The sequence below is a fragment of the Solea senegalensis genome, linkage group LG17, assembly GCF_019176455.1.
Source record: "Solea senegalensis isolate Sse05_10M linkage group LG17, IFAPA_SoseM_1, whole genome shotgun sequence".
Taxonomy (NCBI): domain Eukaryota; kingdom Metazoa; phylum Chordata; class Actinopteri; order Pleuronectiformes; family Soleidae; genus Solea; species Solea senegalensis.
In genome coordinates this window covers 16,268,057-16,288,241 of record NC_058037.1, presented here as the reverse complement: position 1 = coordinate 16,288,241, position 20,185 = coordinate 16,268,057, and the positions used below count along the sequence as shown (strand labels likewise).

General features: G+C 39.4%; 1 protein-coding gene across 5 annotated transcripts in view; it reads right to left on the bottom strand.

The window, feature by feature from the left end:
* Positions 1–20,185, bottom strand: part of LOC122783945 (nesprin-2) — a 70,758-nt gene that overhangs the window by 29,964 nt on the left and 20,609 nt on the right. For 2 of the 5 annotated variants that reach the window (XM_044048923.1, XM_044048924.1), the window contains exons 28-53: positions 19,843–20,028; positions 19,555–19,677; positions 18,576–18,758; positions 18,244–18,333; positions 17,270–17,380; positions 16,765–16,809; positions 16,303–16,680; positions 15,262–15,350; positions 15,006–15,141; positions 14,008–14,094; positions 13,535–13,690; positions 12,329–12,517; positions 11,832–11,918; positions 11,331–11,516; positions 10,872–11,042; positions 10,589–10,723; positions 9,152–9,354; positions 7,441–7,555; positions 7,114–7,293; positions 5,534–5,683; positions 4,505–4,681; positions 3,908–4,063; positions 3,659–3,814; positions 2,694–2,864; positions 997–1,130; positions 691–886 (exon numbers count right to left, since the gene is read on the bottom strand). In XM_044048923.1, the coding sequence (XP_043904858.1) occupies positions 691–886; positions 997–1,130; positions 2,694–2,864; positions 3,659–3,814; positions 3,908–4,063; positions 4,505–4,681; positions 5,534–5,683; positions 7,114–7,293; positions 7,441–7,555; positions 9,152–9,354; positions 10,589–10,723; positions 10,872–11,042; positions 11,331–11,516; positions 11,832–11,918; positions 12,329–12,517; positions 13,535–13,690; positions 14,008–14,094; positions 15,006–15,141; positions 15,262–15,350; positions 16,303–16,680; positions 16,765–16,809; positions 17,270–17,380; positions 18,244–18,333; positions 18,576–18,758; positions 19,555–19,677; positions 19,843–20,028 (3,990 nt within the window). The remainder of the gene's footprint in view (positions 1–690; positions 887–996; positions 1,131–2,693; positions 2,865–3,658; positions 3,815–3,907; positions 4,064–4,504; positions 4,682–5,533; positions 5,684–7,113; positions 7,294–7,440; positions 7,556–9,151; positions 9,355–10,588; positions 10,724–10,871; positions 11,043–11,330; positions 11,517–11,831; positions 11,919–12,328; positions 12,518–13,534; positions 13,691–14,007; positions 14,095–15,005; positions 15,142–15,261; positions 15,351–16,302; positions 16,681–16,764; positions 16,810–17,269; positions 17,381–18,243; positions 18,334–18,575; positions 18,759–19,554; positions 19,678–19,842; positions 20,029–20,185) is intronic. The other 3 variants (XM_044048922.1, XM_044048920.1, XM_044048925.1) reach the window with 3 other exon arrangements.

Here is a 20,185-nt window from a genome sequence, read left to right as displayed (position 1 = left end):
CAACAATGGTTGAAGGTCTGCAGAAAGCACATTGAATGTTCTACTCATTTTTAAAGGAATAAATAAACACGCATCAGCATAATGTCTGCCATGAATTAATTGCTTAATTAATTTCCTACTAACTATGTTGGAGAAGTGAGGTAAAGGCCAAGGAAGAACCCATTATCTTTTGAAGTAAATCAAATTACTGAGGTTTCACTTTCTTTACAAAGGTGCTAGAAAAAGATCTAGTGGTCAGACTGCGCACATACACATTTAGACACTTGGGTGAGGACCAAAGCAGCTGAATGTCAAGATTTGTCAATGTTTGTACTGAATATTTCAACGGCATTCTGTACACAAACACAGAGCTGCTTTAGCTAAAGTCCTGCTCTCTGTCTCCCTCTTCCTCCATCAGTGGTACTGCAGCCTCACCGCAAAAGTCTCTTCTCTTCTGTTCGTCTTCTCCACTTCTATTTAGATTTGTGTTTACACGTTCAAAATAACATGCCTAAAATAGAGTTGCAATTCATTTACACGGGATCTCATGGAAATTATTTGTTTTAACAGTTTAACTGTTGTAGAACAGGAAACAGGCTGTAAATGTTGCCTAATATGCACACATTTTTGGATCATAGGAGTTTGGCTTCTAAAACTACCCTAGTGACTTTACTACAGCAAAATTTGGATTTGGAGCCCCCATGAACTCACCTCCACTGCGTCAACGACAGTCTGCTTGTCATGTTCAGGTGACTGTGAAGAATCCAGAAGCTCCTCCCACTGAAGTCTCAGGTGCTTCAGGTGAAGGGAGGAGCTCTCAGAGAGACGACTGTACTCCTGCCACAGAGAAACCGTCTCTCCCGTCTTCACCTGTTCGTCATTCAGCTCCTGTGTTATGTCCTTCCACCTGACACAGCCACAGGACATCATGTATTTTAGTTGTTTGACAGTGATCTTGTCCCTTTTTTCATTCACCTTTGTTTTAATTTAAAACACTGATTTATTGTGTTAACTAACCGTTTCTGCTCTCCTTCCAGTTGGTCACTTAACACCCGTGCTGTTCCACCATGAAGAGTCTTCACCAGACTGTGGAGTGACTTTTCCACAGCTGGCCAAAGCTCTTCTCCTTTCTCTGCCTTCCTCTGGAGTTCCTGTGCAAAGAAAGTCACCCCTCTTATAATATAACCTCTCTGAAAAATTGACTTCCCCAAAACTCACTGTAGCACCGTAGAAACTTGAGATTCATATAAAGCACTTATTCCACCATATCTATGTGAGGGGCTTTTAAGCTTGGTCCAAAAAGCAAATAACAACGTATTGCAACGTTTAAGTGTCTTACAAAACATCATTATCGGAACCCTGTAAAAGAAAAATCTTAAAACTCTCCTTACCAATAAACAGACATCATGTTACAAAAAAAGTATATGAATAAGCGTTTTTCTTTATATTATCAAAACAATGGTTTTGTATCAAAATGACCAAAAAAATATAAACCAGCAACGATCACTATTATAAAATACAAGCTATGATTATTCCTTATTGTAACCGTAAAGCCTTCGTTCAAGACACAGTGGCCGTTTCTCAATACTCAAGTTAGCAAGTATGTACTTGCTTACTTGGGAAGTATATACTTGAGAAGTAAGCTGGGAGTATATACTTGCCAAGTACGGGAGTACACAAGTATGTGGTTGTTTCTCAATACTCAAGTATGCAAGTATGTATGTATTGTTCTGCTGTTTGAATGGTGGCTGGCGCCAAGTGCTGCAGCCTCATTACCGCCACCTACAGTGTTGATCAATGAACATATGAAATACTTTTAATAAATGCATATACATGTTGTTATTATTTTCACATTTTAAATATTTAACTTCATTTATCAATTTATTTCTATTAAAATATATAATACAAATAATACAATGTGGAAAATAGATATATTACAGCATTGTAGAGTAGTATATATATATATATATATATGACGTGAACAAATATATACTACTCTACATAGCTAATATTTACATATTATATTTAAGTACAGATACAATGACCGTGCGAATTTAATATAAATCTAACTTTGAAAGTTGAAATTTAAAAAAAATTAATGATATATACAAACTTTCAAAACGTCAGGTCAAAACGTCTCCATTAAAATCAAAATAACACGTCAACAACAAATCTATGGATCACACCGAGCATGTAATGACAGCGTCTGAGCCAGCGGATCATTTCATCAGGACAGGCCGAGGTAACGCTGCTCTGTGCCGGGCACAGTGAGCGCCGAGCGCCCACAGAGGCGGAGCTGATCACCTCCGACAAACGTCGCTGCCAAACTATAAATACGTCATATCTTCATACACAAACCACATATTTGAATTATAAATGACTAATTTCTCGCCTCAAATGATCTTAAAACTTTGTTCCGGGACACAGAAAAATATTTATTTCAGATTTATATTTCTATTATCTGCTGCTATGCTCCGCCGAAATGTATTCTGGGATACATGGCCATCCCAAGTACGCTTAAGTCACCTCCGATGCATACTTGGTAAACATGGGCGGAGCGAGAACACTTCCGGGTTTGAGAACCGTCCTCGCTGTTCGCTTACTTGAGAATTGGAACAGCACTTGGACTGAGGCTGATGACGTTTTCACAAGTACGGGAGTACGCAAGTACGCACAAGTATGGATATTGAGAAACGGCCAGTGCTTCTGCTCACCTGGAGGAGCTCCATGTTTCCTTCTGCCTGCTTCAGTGAGAAGAGTGTAGCTCGCTGATGCCGCAGAGCACAGAGAACCTCAGTGGCGTTCAGAGTAACTTCACTCAGATCTCGCTCAAAACGGCGCCACTTCTCGAGTGTGTGTTGTAGCGCTGGTCTCACAACTTCCATCTGCACATGACATTTGAAAGGAACAAGAGCATATTCAGTATTTTTGAAAGGTAAAGGTTAGAGTATTGGTAACAAAATCAGACACTTTATACTGCCGAGCAACATACTATATGTATCCTGAGCCATATTTAGTTCAACCTTTATTTAACCTGTAAAAAAGTCACATTCAATTTAAGACAGCAGCACAAATTAAACACCATGTTACAGACATTTAGGACAAGAGAAGTTTCTAACTAGTTCAAATAAAAACAATGACATCTAAGGAAATCCACCTCAAATCCTTTCATTCTGAGTTTAAAATGCAGTTTCTGAATATATAACAGTGCAATATTCCCGGTAACCTTCAGATTGTATGTTATATATTTTGAAGAAAAGGAAAAACGAGAACTGCATCAGTCTTTATCGTGCTCGTTTTCCTCATAGATTCACCAAATAGAACATTTTCCCTTCATGCCGTTTAGTGCTCGTTAACGAGCTGACGGTGGATTTATGGTGGATTTTTTTTGCCTTGTTAAAAAAAAAAGAAAAAAAAAAGCATATTGCAGCAGCTGGAAAGAGACGACAGAAAAGAAGAGTGCAGTAAAAGTGAGGGAGGCTGTAAAATCAAAAGAGCAATAAAGAGCACTTCTCTGCGGCTCTACAAATGTTTCAAAGCCTATTTGGGTGATTTGTCAGCAGGACAAGACGAGAGCTTCATTTATTTGAGCCATCGATCATGTAAAATTATACATATTGATCATTAGGGCTAAAAGTGGCTGTTAAATGTAGCCACAATCTGCTTATTTCATGTTTACCTGTTGTCTAAGATCCTCACAGGCATCACAAACACTCTCTGCCTGGTTTGAGAAAGTGATGTCACAAGGACGCTCCTCTTCCTGTTCGCCACACACTCGAGAGGCTTTCAGCTCCTGCAGGGCTGCAGCCACCTCCTTCACTCTGTCTGCAGACGTCTGCGGGAGGAAACAGACAAACCATCTCATACGCGAGGACGCACAGTACGGCGCACAAACGTACACCCGCTGTGTTTGTTTCCGTCACTCTACCTCCCACTCTTCCAGAGCCCGGCGAGCCACACTTTGACTCATGGGTTGTTTCCACTGACTCAGCTGCTTTTTCTGCTGCGTCACCCAACCACGGAGACGATTTAGCTTCCTCTCTCTGACCGCACAGGTGTGACGCATCTGCTCGGCCCCTTGAATCTGAGGGGGAAAGCCAGAGAGCAGCTCATTCATGAGCACAAACGACAGATAAGATAAACAGGAAGTTGCCATCGCTGCTGGCATAAATAGAATCATATTACTTCCTGGCATGTGGTCTGCCAGGCTTTTGTTTTTAAAGTAAATAATAATTACCTGGAGTTTAAAAGTGGATATTTAACTACGTGGAGGCAGCTGACAAAAAATAATGCTTTGTGGCAGAAACAGAGAATGTAAATATGTAATTTAACTATGTTAAGCTGTAAAAAATATATTAATTTAAGGAATTTTAACTTAATACATGATAAAACAACAATATACAGTACAACCACACCAAGGTGTTTTCTTTGTGGCCCTGCAGTGGAAAAGTTTCGGGGCAGCCATGCTTCACGCCGGTGTGATACATGGTACTGTATATTCTCATCTGATAGCTGAGACACTGACCTGGCTGTCCAGCTCTCGCTGCAGGTGAAGCCACTGAAGTCTGAGAGCGCCAAGTTCCTCTGCAAACACCGTACGCTCAGACTGTAGAACCTGGACGTCCACTGCTGCTGCCTGAGGCCCAGACTGGCACAGGAAATCAAGGAGGAGCTGCCCACTGACAGTGCCTGCCTTTAACTCCTGGAAAAAGGAGGTGACAGAGAAGCGAGGTCCTTTACTTTTAAAAATTGTGTTGAATATGAAATTCTTCACCTCGGCTAGATTAAGTTTCTCTTGGTTTTCTTCTCTGTGTTGTATCTGACTGCTTTTGTACCTTGTGATGCATAAATCTAGTACAACAGACATAAGGAGACATCTAACCAGAATAACTTGAATTTTAGCTTAACATTCTCATATGGAACCTCCATCACCCTCTGTGGACTTTCTCACTTAACACAGATGTGTTTTCTGATGTTTTTTCTAGGTTACTTTGATAAAAGTACTTGTATTTCTGTCTTTTAATGTTGCGTTACTTGTCCAGACTGTATCCGGGAAATTTGGAGCTGCAAGGTGGAGGAAACAGCAGCAGCTATAATTGGCACATGCAGGCATATACTGTAGTGGGGTGAAATCCACTTCTGAAACTTTTCATGGCCAATTCTTAGTGTTTTCTGCTGCTGTATGAAGGCTAAACCTCACTTATTCAGACTAGTCTACATGACCATTGCCCCACAATCACATCAGCCATGTTTTTCTGTATTTTGCATCGGAATTTGTCCGTTGTTATTGTATCTTAACTTTTCTATCTTCAGCTTTTTAATTTGTCTGTTTCTTATCTTAACTTTTGAGTGATTTATCTTCTTATATATGAAAACGTAAAAACGATCTTGAGTGCTTGAAAAGCACTTACAAATAAAAAGCGTTATTATTATTAAAAGAGAAAGAGCGAGGTGGTTTCAGAACGACATCATGAACTTCAGAGTCCTTCAGAATAAAAGTCCCTGAGTTAAAAATAATAAGTGTGAAGTGGAGAGATGAGAATAGTTCAGGTACCTGATAATGGTGCAGGACCTCATTGATCTGAGCAGCATCTTTAATCTTGAGATCATTTTCTTTCTCTCGGCTAAGCGAAGCCTGCAGCTTCTTCATCCACGTCTCCAGGTCGGAGAGCAGCTCCACCTGCGGCCACCGAGCCAGCAGTTGCTAAAAAAAACAGAGAAAAAAAAGAGTTAAATCAAACCAATCAAACAAATTTGATTGTTTTTCTAATTTTACTTATTCAACTTATTTGACCAGGTAATTTGATTAGTGAATCATCCGTCTTGTAACTAAGGTGATTGCATGTAAGACACTGAAATCTTTTTTTTTTTTTTCTGTTTTTTTACGAGTTTAAATCCATTTCCATTTGCTGGTGATAAATCGCTGCAGAAAATGAAGTGTCCTACTCCTGCTTTTAAAAAATCCTCCCTGTCCTCAATCATCGCAGAAACTAATTTCAGCTGGGCTGTGGTGACGCGTGTACTCCCCTTTATTTCTCAGTGTCTCATTATTTTTTGAAAAACAACAGCACTTTCATGGAATTTGGACCATTATATGTTAATTCATTGGGGGAAATGGAAAGTTAATGAAGCATGTGGTTGAAATTTGGAGGAAAAAAAAAAAAACCCTAGTACATACTGACTGGCCCCACCACCAGTGTGTGTGTGTGTGTGTTAATCCTGACCACAACCGTTTATTTAAGACAAGATAGTGAGAAAATCATTGACTAATAGAGCAGCTCAAACCACTATAAAGAGCTGCTAATACCTGTGAATTTAAAGAAAAAGTAATTATCTGCTAAATGGTGAAACCAGAAACTATTTATTTCTTGTCATTTGACACGATTGTTAATACATTTTCATTTATTTTATTTGATTATTGGTGGTGTTTCATGGCAGTTGACATCCTTAATGTTGCCTTCCTTTGGATTTAATCGTCCGTTACTTCTTTTTCCTTTTTATTGAATTGAAACATCATTAATAATTAAAAAACAAACGCATGTGTAAAAGAAGTTGTGTTGAATAAATGTTTAATTCCAGTGATATTTGTTCAAATATTGTCATATTCTGCTTGTTAATACTCAACAAAGAGGGTAAAGAAAGATATTACCATATTGAATTAAGATGTACATTAATGTTTTTATTATTTACTTGTAAACTGAGGGCTTTAATGCTCACATTAGATTAAAAAAAAGATTGAAATATTAAGTATGATTTCTAGTTCTACTTCTTACTTGATTTATAATGACAGTAAAAAATTTCCTGAGGAGTTAATGGTCTTAATCACTAGTTTTGGGTCTCGTTCCATAGGAAAATAAGTCAATTTTATAGATTATGTTCACATTTAAAATGAAAATTGACCATAAAGTATGGAACATGTGAGCGTGATTGACAACTGGCATCAGGTTGCAGGTTCTGAAGGTTTCAAAAATGGGCGTTCAGATTGTCATGCGTGACATCATGATGGAATCGAAAAACCCCACTCTATCTTAGACTGGTTTTACTCTTGAAGAACAGCCACCATCTTTGAAATTGATCATGTGAGCAGAGGTTGAAGAAATAAAGAACTTCTGAAAATCATGTTTTAAAAAGCACCTTGTGAATCTGCTCTTGTGTCTTGGACAGGTCAGAGGTCAGCTGGCTCCAGTTGACATCCAGCTGAGTGACCTGAGCTCTCACGGGACTGTCGGCTTCCCTCAGGTGGATCAGCTGAGTGGCTTCAGTGGAAACAGCTGCTCTCTGCACAGACATGGCTTCCACCTCCATGGAGAAGTCCTGGACGATGGAGACAAAGATGCCCAGCTGCGTGAGCTTTTATTTTGGTTGATCATACCATCACAAAGTGTGTTCTGACGTTACGTTTCTCTGATTTCCCATGTTTCTGCCGTATAGTAAGACAATAATTCAACACTGGAGTCGTACCAGCAGCTCGATGACACTGTTGTGGACACACTCCTGGTCCGGGTTTGACCAAGACTTCAAGCGCTCGTTGGCACCGGCCAGCCAATTACTGACCGAGGCGAAGTCTGTGTGGAATCTGTGGGGAGGATGAGAGAAGACGAGGGTGACGCAGTGGAGCAGAACACGACTGCTCCTTCAGACGCTGAGTGAAGTAACCGCTGAGGTCTGGAGCCAATAATAAGATAACAAGATTATAGATGAGTGGCAAGTGTTATTTGCTCTGTCTACATGGTTATTAAAGGAAGAACTGATTTATCTGAACATTGTTAGTGACTGGAAAACTTTGTCTTATTGAATCAGTAGTTGGATTAGAGGTTACAAATTTTACTCTTTTTGATCAGAGGTAGTAAATAAAGGTTATTTGATGAATTTGTGATTCTACAAAGACGTTTGAAGAGCTGAAGGATGATGCTGAACTGCTACGTCCTTCATCGCGGTTACTCAGAAAGGGTTAGCATCATTCTTGGTCGAATGGCACATTTTGATGAATGAATTGTGGGGGATGTAGACGTAGAAGAAATAGAAGTAGAAGGAGAAGAAGTAGAAGAAGCAGAACAAGATGAAGGAGAAGAAGTGGAAGGCAAAGATAAAGAAGTAGAATAAGATGAAGGAGAATACGTAGAAGACATAGAAGTAGAAGAAATAGAAATAGAACAAGATGAAGGAGAAGAAGTAGACGGCAAAGAAATAGAAGAAATAGAAGCAGAACAAGATGAAGAGGAAGAAGTAGCAGGCATAGAAGTAGAAGAAATAAAAGTAGAAGAAGCTGAAGGACAAAAAGTAGAAGAAATAGAAGTAGAACAAGACGAAGGAGAAGTAGAAGAAATAGAAGAAGTAGAAGAAATAGAAGAAGTAGAACAAGATGCAGGAGAGGAAGTAGAAGGCAAAGATAAAGAAGTAGAACAAGATGAAGGAGAATACGTAGAAGGCATAGAAGTAGAAGAAATAGAAGTAGAACAAGATGAAGGAGAAGAAGTAGACGGCAAAGAAATAGTATAAGTAGAACAAGATCAAGATGGAGAAGAAGTAGGAGAAAGAGAAGAAGTAGAACAAGATGAAGGAGAAGAAATAGAACAACCATGATACCATGATGTATTAATATTATTATACATCAGTATAAGCATGTTCTAGTGTTGCTGTAAACTAGAGAATCTCTTTTTTCACACTGATTCAGATTTGGTGACATAAAAATATTCTAATGTTTCTGGAAGGTTTAAATACCAATAATTGATATAATCATCAGCGAACGTGTATTTGCATGTGAATAGAATGAGAGGAAACCACAGGTGATCGGAGCAGTCATTACTAATTACAGCATTGAACCATGGTTGTGGTGGACGTCATCACTCGTACAAATAAAATAGTAATAATAATGATGATGATGATGAAAAAGACTCAGCATGTCTTCCGGACATGGCACTTTTAGTTTGGTGTTCTTTATAGCCGTTAAAAGGTTTGGCCCTGGAGTAAACAAAACTCTTTGGTTTGACATTTTCTATTTTGTATCCATGAAAAAAAAACAAAAAGCTGACGTGGTTGTTCCAGACATTTGACAGACTGGTCAGGCAGTAATTACACCTGCCTGTCCGCCTGTCTGGCCCACACTAGAACATAACAGGCTTCTCAAGCTCTATAATGTGTTTTTGCAGGCTATTTTCTGAGTCTGTCCCACCTGGACCCAACGTCCTGGATGTCTCTGCAGCGCTGAATCTCTTGCTCGGCGCGCCTCAGGGCATTCGCCCACCGCAGCTCCACAGCGCCTCCTGTCTGGACGAGCGAGGCAGCAAACGACGCGGGCTCGGTCTGCAGCAGTCTGCACCGATCCAGGAGGAAACCTACGGCAGCTCGACTCTCGTCCAACTGCACCAGGGTTTGCTGAGAGATGAGGGGTGGGATTCAGAATAAAAAACAAGTGTGTTTTGCTGATAACTGAGGGTTTGAGCATAATATTCCACAGCCTCACCAGATCTCATCCAATCTTAAAAAACACTGTGTACTGGGCAAGATTGACAAAACAACAACAACTCCAAAAAAAGCAAAAACACTCTCAGAAACATCAGGAATGGTCCGAAAATAAAGAGATTGTTGCTGCTATTTTTTATTTTATTTTGCATTTGTTACTTATTTAGGACGTATTTCTGGCATACACACTGAACTTGTCAGGACCAGAAGCCGTCATGGAGACAAAAACCTGGTCCCAGTGAGGCAGAACCTCATTTGTGAGGAACTGTTTAAGTTTAGAGCTCCGATTTCAGATTTAAACTGTGGCTTTAATTGGTTATGGTTAAGCTTTGGGCTAACAATTTGTTTTAAAGCTGTCAATGCAGTGTCCTAAGAAGAACAGCTGCATAAACTTGTGTGTGTGTGTCTGACAAACAGACAGGAACTTGTAAAGAGATGAATCGGACAACACAGTAATTCAGGACTGTGTCTCTATTAATCTGTCAACACCTGACGTCTGAACCAAAACACTCACTCGCTCGCTCTTGTCCTCGGCGTGAACCTCATCACGTGATATACTGTACATGTAAAAACATGTACACACTTTGTTTGCACATGTAAACATGTTTTAATGCACTACAGTGGCATTTTTTTGCTGTAAAAATGTTGGGTTTTGCTCTAAAAAAAAACCCTCAAATTTGTCAGTTCCTCAGATAAAAAATGAGCCCATCAAATCATAGTTAAACCTACGTATGAACGTTTTTGCTCAGATTAAAGTAGCATCATTATGAGGAGTGTTTGGAGTAAAGTAGCAAATGATAAGAGGAACAAGCAAATGAATGTAATAAATAAATAAAACGCACAAAATCGTTTTCCCGAGTTTCTGCACAGCTGAAAAAAAAAGCAATTTGATTAACAAATGAGAGAGTAGACACAAGAGTAGAGCAGATAATAACAATAATAATAATAATAATCGTCAGATAATTAAAAACCTGTATATTGTAGGGGTTTTATTGGCAGAAAAGATCAAGATCAAGACATTTCACACATCTGAGCTAAGAGCTCACACCTCAGAGTGTTATAATGCGACGCTTACTAAGAGTAAAATGCAGCTTCATTAATTCAAGTATGAAAAGAAAGACAGAATAAGGTGAGGGAAAAGCCTAACCTGGCAGGTTTCCAGTCTGTGCTGAACCACAGACTCCTCATCGTCTCCCTCTGGTTCCCCGCTGCTGATGAAGGCTTCAAACTCATCCAGCGCCCGACCCACTCGACCGCAGTGGTCGTCCCACAGCGTCCACTCCTGCACGAGGCCCACACAGAAACCCCCCCCACACACACACACGTTCATTGTCACATCACAAGACTACAGAGGACCCTGCACCAGAAGTCTTCTTCATTTGTTGTGAGTGTGGGGTTTTCATGGCCTTGAGCAAATGTGCACTACAAACCTGCAGCCTCCTTTGAGAAGCCACGTCCTGTCCCAGAGCCTGTTGCTGCAAAGCTTTGGCCCGGACTTCCAGCTGCAGCCTCTCATCCTCCTGACACCTGAGCACTTCTGGCTCACGCCGGAACAGACACTGCACAAAAGCCAACTGAGACCCGAGGACCTGCCGGAGCTTCTGGAAATCACGAGAGGCCAGATTAATGACAGGAGTGAGAAGAGATAATCTCAAAAGTAGACAAAATAAACAGTGAAGGTGGATCGAAATGAAGCAGGAGACGTAGGTGAGGTCTGAATACATCCATGTTAGGTCTATTGATTAGTGGTTTGAGGTTGTTTTTAGAGAGAGTTCTCTCTTTGAAAAGCATCAAGAGGCTCTTACACACTTTGGAGAAAGGGCCTGACTTAAATCTGGGGTTTCTTCAGCCCGGCTGCTGAAGAACTCGCTGAGAGCACAGTGAGATACCTTGTGTCTGCAGAGAGCGGCTTGAAGTTGGCCGAGGCTGTGAACCTGGCTCATCTGCCTCTCTTTTATGAATTCCTCGCCCACTTCCAGGAGGTGAGTTATCCCCTGAAGCGAGGCCCGGGATGCTTGCTGCAGCTTGGCTCTCTCCCCCGGACTCTGCCTCAGATGTCTGCCCAGGACGCACCGCTGAGACGTCCGGGGGGAGCAGAGGGTTTAAGGAGAATACCATTAACTTTAGAGAACACAGACTCCTGTATCATGTTTCCACCTCGACTGTAATGGAGGTGAAAAAACAAACACTTTGCTATCGGTCTGTAATTAATTACTTTTCAATTATTTAGTATAGGTCAGCTTTATGACCTGATCATGAATTACGGCTCCGTCACCAGATTAGTAATCAATCATTCACACAGTGAAGAAATTCCGGACATTTCTAAATGTATAAATTCATAAATAAAGAAAGAAATAAACACATACTTATAAAAGATGAGTGTGCATTACCTCCAGATCAGGTGCATCCTTTAGATTTGGGAAGGTTTCGCTCTGTCGCACTTCAAACTCGTCCAGGATACACAGCTGGTTGAAGAACTATGTGAGGAAAATGAAAAATAAAAACCCTTTCATTCAATTAGTGGTGGACATTTTGCTATACAGGAATAATTTCATGATAAATATGATGCTACATATCCTAATTTGTGCTTAATCCTGTTTTAGTTTAGTTATTTTATAACTAAATATATTTTATTTATATGTTTTTAAACAGAAATATAACCCATACCTGCGCCTGTAAGGTACAAACTACATTATTTACCTCTTTATGGTAGAAAAGCAAAAGTATTAAGTCCTTCTAACATGTACTGATGTAAATGTGGCCAACTTATTTGTTGTTAGATGTCGATTAAGACTGCGTTTGTGGATACAAAATAAAATACGGGGGAAAAATCCCGCCGTGGCGTTTTTGGGGGCGGTGCGAACCGCGAGAAAGCTTGAGGTCAAACCTGAGGTCGGTGTTTGAAGCCCAGACGTGGAGTGAGGCGGTTGATGGATGAGGTGAAGAGCAGCTGGACTCTACAGAGACAATCCTGCAGGCAGGTCAAACCGTGGAGGGAGTCTGGATCCTCACGCCTGGTTTCAGATTCCACCGTCTTCAACAGGTCGGCCAGAGTCGCCAACTCCGCTGATACACACTGCACACACACATGTGGAACCACAGAGAGATAAAGAACATCCTAACATTCTCTCTTACATTTGAATGTATAATTGTGTTATTTACACTTGTTACTATTCATTTATTTGTCTCATTCAACCTTTTCTTTACATTTAAGTGTTTTAAACAATATTTTACCCCGGTTTTATCCGCTCTTAAATTTGAATCCATCACTTTATTAATACTATTATTAAAGCTTGTGCATTTTTTTTTACCTTTAAACCATCTTCGTCTGGCTTTTAACTGAACTTTATTCGTTTATTTAACCTTTTATTTTCTTTTACTACTTCACACATTTTATTTATTGATATCATTTTGAATCTGCCTATAACTGAATCTTTATTTTATCATTTAAGTTGGGGCCTTTTTACTCATTTACCTCTGTCATGTGGCTTTTAAAAACGGAAAAGTAGATATTTTATACAATGTAAGTTAACATTCGGTAAAGATTCTGACAGAAAAGGGGTAAAATATTGTTTAAAAAATAAATGGAAATTGGGTGTAAACAGATTAAAAGTGACATAAAAAAAGTGGTAAAACAATATAAGGTTATAATAGATGAATAAGGGAATAAAGCTCAGTTAAACAATTCTAACTCATCGGTGTGCACTATATTCCATAGTATATAATTTTTACAGGAATTCTCACACCAAGTTAGAGACTGGCATAAGGTTTGCACTTTCAAGACAATGTGCGATAAATTCTACGCGCCTTAGTTTAGATGTAGTGACGACATGAACTTTGGCTGCAGTGATTTTACCATTTTATTAGAATGTTTATGCGGATTTCTGTTCAGTCTCAGTGCTGACTGCGGTGTAGTTTCTATTCTTCCCGTTACATTACCTTGTTAAAATAAAATTAATTAAATATAAATTAATTTATATTAAATTAATTAAATATAATAATATACATTAAAATAATTCCTTTATATTTACTAATGCAGTCGATATTTATCCACGTATAGCATGTGCTTTTTAGCAGTGTTGTGGTCGGTCACCTCCTGCTGCATCAGCCTCAGCTGGAGTTCGTCTTCACCAGCGCCATCTGGAGTTGACAGAAGGTCAGTCCCAGTGTCCAGACAGAAGAGAACCTTCTGCAGAGCCTCGTACAACTTCTCCTTCGCCTCTGGATCGGAACCATCTGCCGACTTCAGCTGGAAAACATCAAGCGCGCGGTCGTCACTATCACTCAGGAGCAGGACTCTCAAGGGTGAGAGAAATCTGTTTTCCTGCGGTGATCTGATTTAAGAACATCTTGAATCTTGCTTCACTTAAACTGGCAGCGAGTCTTACAGCAGGAGCAGAGCAGAGATTTTCCATTTTTAATATGATTCAGTATTTCTGAGTAGGGTTTATATGTGTTTGTCCGTACATGACAAGACTACACTTGGTCCAATTAAAACCCCCTTTGAGCCATTTGTTAAACTCATGGATCCATGTGAGTTTGTCATTTTGTCTCTGGAGTACGTACTATTTGTCTCAGCGCGGTGATGGACTCCTGTGTCTGCTGGAGAACAGAGGAAGCACATCTGCTTGACAGCGGCTCCTTTTCTGGAACCTAAGGAAAAAGTTAGATGAAGATCACAGTGGGTGAAGGAAAGAATGAGGGAACAACAAGCACAAAACGACAGGACTCATTTATTGTCATCGTAAAAGACCCGTGTGTAAGAATTAGTGACATCTACAGAGAAGATGTCATTCTTTGTGTTCTTTGTTTTCTTGGTGTCAGCTTAAGAATGATGTAGAATCACTGTGGCACAAGATGGCGGCCTCTGTAAAGCAAGGCCCTTGCCTAAAGTACATATAAAAAGCTTATGTTGCGTTTAATTTGTCGTTAAAACTCGGAATTTCCTGTGTAAGGAAGGCTGCATGACCCCGTATTTCCATCTCAGACACTCAGACAACCCCGAAATGTGATACTTTTACCATTGTTAGTTAATTCTGTCACGTTTATTTAACTTTAAATCAGTCGTACAGATAGTACTGTCTCATTTTTACCTGAAGACATGATTCTAAGCTGTTTATGTGCGCAAAATACCATGTTTATTAGCTTGTGTCGCTAACAATGGCAAACCTAAGATACGTTTGTGTTCATGTTTTTTTTTTCCCAATTTCCCAAATGGAACATGGTGAACTCGGGAGTGACGTCACTCCCTGTTCTGACTACCGATGCAAATGGAACACGACATTATTCTGAGGCTACGGAAACAGTTTTAAATTTAATGCGATTATACACTTTATACAAACACACTTATGAATAGTATCTTCAATTCCTGCCAATAAATCTTCTAAATGTCTGTGTAAGCGCACTTGAGCGTTAAAGCAAAAGCAGGTTAAAAATAATAACAATAATAATAATATACAATGAATAATCTGCTATAGAGCCTAGTTATTGTCAAAATTGTCAAAAGGGCGTGCCTGTTGCTGTGGTAACAGATTTCATCTTCAATAATAATGTCATTGTCCAACCTGTTCATGTTCAGACGTGGTTGACGTTTGATGCTGAACGTTGTTCCACGCCGTGAGTGTTTGGGAGATCTGGGCGTGCAGTCGACTCCATCTCTGGTTCTCCTCTTCCTCGTCTTCATCGTGTCTTCCTGCCAAACTGGCACCCAAAGGACACACACACACACACACACACACACACACACACACACACAGTGCGTTAGCCTCAATCTATGGTATGTTGTGTGCTCGTGAGATTTCAACCACTTCTTTGCGTTACCTGAACTGCACCTTAGACGACTCCTTCACTTGTGGCTTCTCCTCCAAACTTTTATGACTGGTTTGAATTTCACTTCGCTCCTTCAAGCCCTGGAGAGTTTTATGGACATTAAAGAAAAAAACAGGGACAAAAACAGAGTTTGTACAGCAGAGTTTTTCAAGGCAAACTGAAAGATCACATTAGATACATGTAGGGTCACAGAGGGGCAAAAATTCACAGTATATTTCAAGAAACTTCAGTTTGGGAATTTTGAAGAAGATTCAAAAAAGCAAACTTTCCATAGGAATTATGAGAATTATGGGCATTATGGACAGTTAACTGGACATTTTTGGAAACCGTGTCAAATGCTATTTTGCAGTGGGCTCAATTATGTCGCTTCAATAGTTCAGGTTTCTGGAAGTTTCTAGAAATGACATCATGTGACGCAGGAACGCACAGTGAATGTAGGGGGTGTGGCCTCAATACCCCTGCAGTAAGTATTGATGTTTAACTATATTTGCATTAAATCTGATTGTTTTAGCCAAATATTATGATACAATATATTATATCAAAATGTCCAGTTAATTCACATAAGTTCCCTTTAATTCTATTGGAAAGTATTTATTTTTGCAACCGTAGATGTATGTAAACAGGTGGGGTTTTATTAAGGTTAAAATACTTAAAATAAAATAAAAAATAAAATAAAATAAAATAATTATAAGAGACTATAAAAGGTCCAGTGTGTAAGAATTAGTGACCCCTAATGGCGAGGCAGCAGATTGCAACAAATCAAAGACTCACTCCACTCACCCTGCCCTTTCCAAACTACATAAGAAAACTATGGTGGCCTTCACATACCATAAAAGATGTCATTACAAGATGGCTGCCTCACTAAAATGAGGCCCTTGCATTAAGTCCATATAGAATAACCCTAACCCATATAGGCCACGAAAACCGAAAAACTTGTGATTATATTGTTATACAAACAGACTTACAGGTCGTATATTCAATCTCTGACAATAAAATGTCCTTCAAGTTGTAAATCAGTTGTATTTTTCTTACCACATCTTGTTGTGAAGCTGTGGACAAAGCCAGGTCTTCGTCTCCGTCCGCTATGAACTCGGCCGACTCTCCAGAGGCGGTGAAAGGAGTTATGGGTCTCACAGGGATCAGCCTCGTGTCTTCAATGGCAGCTGCAGCCTGGAGGGACTCTGTGTGAGGTTTGGGGTCAAGTGTTTCATGTTTGGCTGATTTATGTGGGTCAGTTGCAGAGTGCTGGACCTCCGCTGGAGTCTCAGGACAGGACAAATCGCCAACATTGGCTGATTTTAATCCAGTGTCAACATCTCTAGTTGCAAAGTCGATGTCGTCACGTCCGGGTTTCACGTACAAAAGCTGAGCTTCAGCGTTGTTTGAGCTCATCTCCATGTCAGAGGAAGCCTGAAGTTTAAAAAGGATGTGTTTGTGCTCGTCATGTCAAAAATTACGCCACAATTTTATCACATTAATACCAAGATAATTTACCTTCACGTCCGCAGCTTCTGCACGGGTGAGTGTGTCCTCCGGGTCCTAAGATGTGTGTTGCATAAACATATGAATGCAAAAGAAACCCAGTGCACACACATACACAAAAGGAGAGGTTCCTAAAAATATACACAATTGAAGCAGCTGCTTGTGACAGCTCCAAAGTGGATTCATCAGTCTCTGCCTTCAACATGCAAAAATCCACCTCCAAACAACAGAAAATAAGCAAAATCACACTTTAAATGCATGAAGAATAAATGAGGAAAAGGAGGAAAATAGGAGGTAAAAAGGTCAATTTAATGAGAAGTTTCATTCCAAAATGTTGATTATGTGCATTTTTAAAAGACAAATACAAAGTGGTTTTGATTAGCAGGCAATTTTTGTACAGTTTAAGTGTCATTTTTGAACGATAAGCAACATTTTGGAACAAAACCTCAAAGAAAGAGGAAACCACGCACATGCACTCCCTCAGCTGTTATTAGGTTTTCTCATGTTGGTGATTTACCTCTGGAATACTGCATGTTAGTGTGTCAGAGGACGACGAGTGACAACTCTCGTCGTCGTCCTCATCATCCTCCTCCTCTTCCTCTGAGTGAGACTCTGCAAAGGGCTCCTGCTTTTTTTTTTTTTCATGACGAGAAATAATTTTCATTTCATTTTCATTTAAATAAAGAACTGCAAGTCGACGTCGACTGTCTGATGAATACGTGTTGCTTGGTTACAGAAAGTATCTATCTGAGAAATTGTATGTTCAGTATTTATCTCATCTTCTTAACAGAATGTAGAGCATAACAAATGTGACTTTCAGTACTTTTCACTGCTTAATATGATTGTGTAAATGAAGACAAGATGGTTTGAAGAATGTCTGGTGACTAATGAGAGTCAAACAGAGGAAAACATGTTCATTTATTTAGTAAACATTTTAGTTGCTTAAGATGTTCCTTTTTTGAGGGAATGGGATTAATCTTCTTACCCAAGGGGCAAATGTTTGCTTTCAATGTCCTAAAATCTTTTTTTACGTAATCCTTCAGATTTCCAAAATTTACTTTTTTTCTTTCCCCTCTGTTAAAATCACATTTGCTGTTTGCACAAATCGTAAGAAAATTCCCCCCAAAAAACAAACAAACAAACGGACTCAAGGTCTTTTGCTTTAAAAACACAGTAAATTCAACATTTCATTCTGAACTTTGGTGTTTTTAGGAGACAGAATAAATGTCAGTTACCAAGAAATGAATGTATACTAATGTATACTAATGTATACTAATGTATACTACCTGGACGTGGTGACTGACATTTAATTTTCTCCACAGTGTAATTAGTATGTAAATAATTAATTTGTGAGTTTTATTAAGGAAGATGCTTTAAACTGGTTTGATTTCAAAGACGATGCATACTGGAGGTTTTGTTATAGTTTGTGTTTGATAATTGATTGTGCCCGATTATTACTGTGAGTATTAATAATATTATTATTATTATTACCTGGCGAGTTAGTGAGGATGTGTCGCACTGCTTCATTTCTCCAGGAAAATGAGAGACAGTGCTGTGCTCTCCCTCCTCCCTGATCTTGTTCTGCACGAGTCAAAGATGAAAGAAAAGCTGATGAAAAAACATTTAAAAGTTGTGTTGTAATACGGTTTAGTTCTTTGTCAGGAACCCAGCTGAGGGGTAACAGCAAACAGATGACATAAAACACACATTTCTATTTCAGGTCCCTGAGATCAATTATGATCATATATCATATGATCATAATTGATCATATGATATATCATATAATTCAGTGTTTATGATATATCATATAATTCAGTGTTTACCTCCAGCTGTGAGGCTTGACACTGGGTGAGTTCCTGCAGCTCCTCCAGCGGCTGCAGGAGCTGCTTGGCTCGAGAGAAGACCAGCAGGCTCTCTTCTGCCCCCTGTGGGAGGGGGAGCTCAGCTCTGCAACTCTCCATGTCCTCCAGAGTCCGCCGGATCGACCGCACGTTGGCCAGGATCACCTTTCAAATGAAACCAGGGACAGAATCAACACGTGTGTCGACTGAACAACTAAAAAGTGTTTGGAGGACGATTCGCCGACGGGAGATTAAAGCGCTCGTTCTGAAGCGACTCTGGGAAATGATTATATACAAGTCAATGTAAACAACACTTTAATAGCTTTTCTTCTCACAAACACATTTATTTATAAGAGTTAATTTTCCCCTCTGCAGTAGTAATAATAAGGATAAGGAAAAAAGAATAAAACAAAATCATGTAAAAATAATAATAATAGACACATATAGAAAGTAGTCTCATAAAAAGGTCAACATTTAAAAATCTGAAAATAAATTTGAAATTCTATTCATATATTTATATAAATAAATAAATAAAAACAGAAAGAACACGTTTGACCCATGTCAATTGTGCAAAAGAGCTATGTTAGAGCAATATTCAATATAAAATGAGGATAGCACATTTACTGTTAGCAACAGTAAAACAATTCTACAAAATAGTAAAGTAAAATATTAAATATGAAAACTCTGATAAAACGGTTTTATCAAAGTAAATAACAACTCATAAGATCACACGAAAACAAAACATACATTTATGTCAGTGTTTTTATTTCATTTTGGGAAGTAAATTAAGACAGAAAATAATATAAATTGATTCCAACAATATGCTTAACTTAAATCTAGTCTTGAATACACTTAAAATCTTACATTGCTTCCCTCTGAAATTAAAGGGTTAAATATGTTTCTATTAAATTGGACTCCTTAAACTGACAGATTGAGATGAATGTGAGTTTCAAATCATCACCTGTCGGTTGTGGAGATGCTCTCTCAGAGTTATGCTGGAGTCGTCCACGGTGGACAAAATAGATCTGATCTTGGGAATGTTCCTCTCCATGGTCTTCACTTCAGTCTCCATCGCCTCCACCATCTGAAAGGAAGTTTGTCAGCAAGACGCTTTGAGAAAATGGGACATAAAATTGTGTTTCATGTGCTCAACATTGTTTCCTCTCACTCTCTACCGTCTATAGATGTCCAAACTATCAGTCCACACCGGAATCAGGTGTTAGGAAGGAAATAATATGAGAGTTCTCACCACAGCAGCCTGCAGGAGTTGCTCCAGCGGCTCCAGGAGGTGGCGCTGCATCTTGTGGACTCCTCGGTCGTTCTGGTCCAGCCTGTGCTCCTGCGCCCCGACGTCGCACACGGCAGAGATTTCCGCCAGCACCGGCCTGAAGTCCTGCAACATGTCCCTGATCCTCTCCGAGTCGTCCAGCACCAGCTGTGGGTCAGGAGATAAGATGAAACTCATCACCTCACGGCTTGTGTGGTACAAAATAGTGGCAATAAATAAGTAGAATAATAATGTTTACATGTTAAAAACCTACATAGATGAGTAAGTAATTTAAAATCCAGTATTTGAAAAAACTGTATCATAC